The sequence below is a fragment of the Octopus bimaculoides genome, chromosome 15, assembly GCF_001194135.2.
Source record: "Octopus bimaculoides isolate UCB-OBI-ISO-001 chromosome 15, ASM119413v2, whole genome shotgun sequence".
NCBI classification, from domain to species: domain Eukaryota; kingdom Metazoa; phylum Mollusca; class Cephalopoda; order Octopoda; family Octopodidae; genus Octopus; species Octopus bimaculoides.
In genome coordinates this window covers 45,652,125-45,657,408 of record NC_068995.1, presented here as the reverse complement: position 1 = coordinate 45,657,408, position 5,284 = coordinate 45,652,125, and the positions used below count along the sequence as shown (strand labels likewise).

At 36.2% G+C, this 5,284-nt stretch overlaps 1 protein-coding gene across 3 annotated transcripts in view; it reads left to right on the top strand.

Moving 5' to 3' along the window:
* The window catches only part of LOC106880852 (prefoldin subunit 1), an 18,000-nt gene that overhangs the window by 9,756 nt on the left and 2,960 nt on the right, over window positions 1–5,284 (top strand). Inside the window, exon 5 of one of the 3 annotated variants that reach the window (XM_052973304.1) lies at window positions 4,161–4,287. The exons of 1 other annotated variant lie outside the window; for it this stretch is intronic. In XM_052973304.1, the coding sequence (XP_052829264.1) occupies window positions 4,161–4,247 (87 nt within the window). In that variant the 3' untranslated portion in view covers window positions 4,248–4,287. Of the gene's footprint in view, window positions 1–4,160; window positions 4,376–5,284 lie in introns of those variants that run through there. One more of the 3 variants, XM_014930991.2, reaches the window with a different exon arrangement.

Below are 5,284 nucleotides of genomic sequence, written 5' to 3'. Positions count from 1 at the left end.
CGAAAAATATGAAGACCAGAAACTAAATTCTAACCTAAATTATATGCAATCCTGCACAGTTAACCCCGTAATCCAGCACCTCCCATCCCAATCCAACATTGGTTCTCAACATCTTTGGGTTTGAAAGCTGTGGATGCAGTTATGTGCAACAGTGATGCATGTAATGTTTACTGAATGCAATTTTCTGCACAAAATCAATACAGTACACACACGCGCACGTTACCCTCTTGTCACTATTTTTAATCCCCCCCCCCACACACTGCCTCCCTTGTTCTTTATCTTTAATGCTACCCACTACTTCTGCTTTCCAGTGTTTTACTCCACCCCATCTTTGTAACATTGGTCATCCACTTTCAGAACTTAATTACAAAAGAAAATCTTTTAAAAAATTTATATAACAAAAATTTATTCATATAAACTGTAACTCAGATAAGTTATTATTTTACTGAAGTCTTTAAAGACAGAATAATAATAATAATAATAATAGTTTTTTTATAGCCATGTCAGTTTATTAATTAATAATCGTAATAATAATTATAAATTTTTATATTAGTGTAATATCATAAATATGTAAGAGAACAAACAAAAAAACCCTCAGCCGACAGCAACTGGTTCTTACAGTGTGCAATTTTCAAATTATCTCTGCTTAAGTTTCTGTTTTGCAAAGGCTCTTAAATTTGGTCTTTCTAAAAAAGTCGGCCACTTAAGAATGTATTTCTTCTTTACGGTACCATCTGTGAGAGTGACCACTGTACCACAGAACAGTGAAACTGTGATGTGATATGATCGAGGTAAGTATTTCTTATCGTGAACACCTATGTTTTGTGTTTTTGTTTCGTTTTTTTTTCCTTCACGTTTCTTCTGTGTCACATCTTGTGTTAGATCTGGTAGCATCTGCTACATCTTCACCCTCTTCCTACTAATGCTTCTACCTCTTCCTCTTTTCTTCTCTATTATTGTCTCTCGGTTCACTTTTCTTTGGGATTTCTTCCCTGTAATATCCTGTTTTGTTTTGTTTGTTTATTCTATATTCTTTTGTATAAAAACTGTCTCACATCCATTTCATTACTGGGAATTTCCACAGAGATGGCTTTTACATCCGTTTGGGTCATGCTCGAATCAACAGATGCAATTAATGGTTTTATGTGTTTGAGCCATGCTATGATTATCAGCTGAGAATGATTATCATAAATTTGTAGATATTATTGGATTAAGAATTGTTTAACCACTGTATCAGTCCTTGGTTCTTCTTGTAGCTTGACTGTAGTTCTACTGATTGGTGTTTGCAACAAAAATGCCCACATAAACCCTTTTGCAAATATATATTTCTGTTGAAATACACTGATTTTGTTCCTGTTAAAACTTCGGAAATGATTAAGAATTTAGGGAAGTAATTTTGCCATTATTAAGCTGATGTTTGGAGCAAATAAGCATAAATTCTTGAAAGAAGGTTTCTAACTTGGACCACTTTAGACAGGTGTTTATAAGCCATTTAAAAAGCACAAAAACCGTTAGATTCACTTCAACATTTAAATTTAATTTGTGTCAAAATATTTTCGCTGCTTTGAAACCGAGACCTGTTTACTGACAAAATTTTGTGCTGCATGAAATTTTGTCAGTGAACAGGTTGCGGTTTCAAAGCAGCGAAAATATTTTGACACAGATTAAATTTAAATATCGAAGTGAATCCTAACAGTTTTTGTGTGTTTTTTTAAATGGCTTATAAACACCTTCCACGCTGCAAATGTTTTTGTTTCGGCACACGATCTCAGACCAAGTCACTTGCTATGCAAGTACATCTCCGTGAATGTTAAATGTTTATTTTAGCAAATTATTAAATCGTTGCATCCTCCTCAATTAACAATGTCTGGTCATTGTCATTGTCTCTATCTCTCTCTCTCTCTCATTTCTACAACAGTCTCTCTTCATCTGTGAATATCAAATCTCTATCTTTTGAGGTGATCTTTCTGACACCACCCACCCATCTCTCTTTCTTCCTCTCTGGTGAGCATAATCAAGTGTTTATTACATATTGTTACCATTCATACATGTTGAGGTGAGATTGCTTGAGCAGAATTAGGAGAGATCACGGAACCAATTGGCACTGGTTATTAGGTCATGAGTTTAATATTTTCTATGGTTTTACTCAGCTGTGAGGAGAATAAATACCAATCTTGTGGAATGTTATCTTCAATCGACTTGCATCCTATCCAGGGGAATGTTTCTTTCACAAATATACTTGACTGGATCTTGAAGTCTATAATACAGAGACATCTCATAGCTTTAATTTCTGTTTCAGATTACATAAATCACATATATTTTGTTAAATAAATGTGTGTTGAGTGAGTAAAACTGTGATCATAGCTGTTCCAGCTTTGACCATCCAAGATTACAATAGCTAATGTCTCTTTCATCCACCCTACCTTTTTCTTTTTTTTTTTTTAAGATTTAGGAAAAACTTTGAAGGTGATTTGGTTATTATTTCTAGCAAACTGAGTGACTGTGTTGTGCTCCTCATTGGCTCCATTCTTATATTATTTTTTACCCATCGTCATGTGACTCATTGTCATTTCCATGGTAACCAATTACACCAATCATGATCAAGAACAGCATATTGGAACAAGCATGACACAAATTAAAGCACATTCTTGTCTGCAGGAATTATTGCTTCTGTTTCAGCAGTCTATTCAGAAATTAAGGAAGTAATTTAGTGTTTTGTTTCTCATGTGACTACATCACATTACTATGTTGAAAACATGTGGCAGATTTTACCAGGAATTTTATGGGGAGGGGTTAAAACTGTATTAATTAAAAAAAAAAACTTTGAAATCCGTTCAAACATGCTTGTGACATATTTGAGCTATAAAAAGGCCATTTTTTCTGAAGTTTGCCATGGAGAAAAATTCTCACTTAAGGCAATAGATGTCACAACATTATCAGTCATCTTGTTGCGCTCTTTGGTAGACGGATAAATGCAGTTCTAGCTAATTTGCACATATCAATACCAAGAGAGACAACCCTGTGAACTGATTTAACCCTTTTGCATTTCAACTTTAGCCAAATATGGCCAAAATAATCTACCTGTTTTATCTTCAAATTGGCCAGATCCGGCCTCTCAAACTTACCCTAAAAGCAAACAATTACATCAAAGTAATGAATGACTAATTCAAATGAATGTGAATAAATAAGCATTACATTTGACAGAAATTTCAAGGAGGGTAAAAAATTTGTTTTGGTCACAGAACTGCTTAGCATGCATAATAAATAATTTATTCTAGCACAGTATGTGTTACTTCTTGTAGTGTTGGTCATTGATATTTTTACACTGTGACGAAAGCAGACATATTTATATGGCTGACAAGGGTCTCGTTGGTAGAATCAGTCACCATTTAGAGTCTCCCTTGTTGTCTCTTCTTAGTCATTGGTTTTACATATTCCAATACATTGGTTGTGCTTCGCAAACCTGGGTGGATGCTGTTCTGGTTGTCACTCTGTTGGATATTGGTACAATTGTAAGAGCGTCAGGTAGATTGCTTTGTGGTAATTGTTCTGAGTCCCTGCTCCCTGAGTTGAAGTCCCACCAGGGGCAACTTTGCTTTTTATTCTTTTTTGAATCAATAAATAAAGTACCAGTTCTGTACTGGAGTCAGTTTTACTTTCTGTCTGTCTGTGTGTCTCTCTTTTTGCTGGAAGAAATCAGCGTTGGGTGGACCTGGGGAGTGTCACACTCTGCCAGGTCTAAACATGCTGAAGACACACCTTATGTAACAATGGTGTCCGTAAAACCCTAGTGAGGAGTTGAGGGCCCATGACAAGAAATAAGAGTTTAAGTAGCCCCGTTTTTTTTTTTTACATGTGTGTGTGTGTGTGTGTGTGAGAGAGAGAGAGAGAGAGAGAGAGAGAGAGAGAAAGGCAAGCAGCTAACAAGCGCATGCAAAATTTAGGTACTTTAACGAGAGGAAGAACTCAGCAGTTGTAGTAAGATTGGAAATCTTGATCATGCTGGTTTCTCATCCATTTGTCTGTTATCATCACAGTCATTTTTCTACCACCTTACCATTTCACTATCATGTCTCTTTGTACAAATATTGTTTTTTTTTGTTTTTTTCCATCCCTGTGTCCTGTACAAATGTTTGTTCTCATGTTTAAATTATTTTCAGAATAAACAAGTCATCTTGGAGAAAAGTTTGAAAGATTCTGAAGACAACCTGCGAGAGATGATAATGTCAAAGCAGTCCACCAAGTGACCGTTCACTCTTCATAGGGGTACCAAACATTGGCAGCAGTGTAAAGGATAGCTGATTATTATTATTATCATTATCATTATTTAACTATTTCACACTAATTTGTGTAATAAACTTTTACTTTAACCATTGATGAGATCCCAAGTTTTTTTCCCTCACAAATAACATTTTGTTTTTGTTTTAATTTTTCGTGTGTGTGTGTGTTATTTTTTTTTTATTATTTCATCTGCAGAAGTTACAAAGTCACTCAAGAACTGAGATTTTTGTGCTTTGGCACGTGTGTCAAGGCACAAAACTTTCAGCACTTGAGTCACTTTGTAACTTCGGCTGATCAAATAAAAAAATATCTTTAGGTGTGGCTGTGTGGTAAGAAGCTTGTTTTCCAACCATATAGTTCCGGGTTCAGTCCCACTGCATGGGGAAGGTGAATGGAACACTAAAGACTGCTGCTAGTAACATGAGAGTGATGGCGGCTTCAGATGCGTAGTATTTCTTCAACTCTTACCTGCTGAGTATTGAGCACTCCCATCTTTGCCTGTACAAGCTAAACCACAACTACTACCATTACTACCACCATCACCACCACTACTACTACTACTACTATATATATTTGTATATGTGCTTGCGTATGTATACAATATGTATATACTCTTTTACTTGTTTCAGTCATTTGACTGGCCATGCTGGAGCACCACCTTTAGTTGAGCAAATCGACCCCAGAACTTATTCTTTGTAAGCCTAGTACTTATTCTATCGGGTCTCTTTTGCCGAACCGCTAAGTTACGGGACCGTAAACACACCAGCATCGGTTGTCAAGCGATGTTGGGGGGACAAACATATACACACACATACATATATATATATATACGACGGGCTTCTTTCAGTTTGCGTCTACCAAATCCACTCACGAGGCTTTGGTCAGCCCGAGGCTATAGTAGAAGACACTTGCCCCAGGTGCCACACAGTGGGAATGAACCTGGAACTATGTGGTTTGTAAGCAAGCTACTTAGCACACAGCCACTCCTACGCCCATGTATATA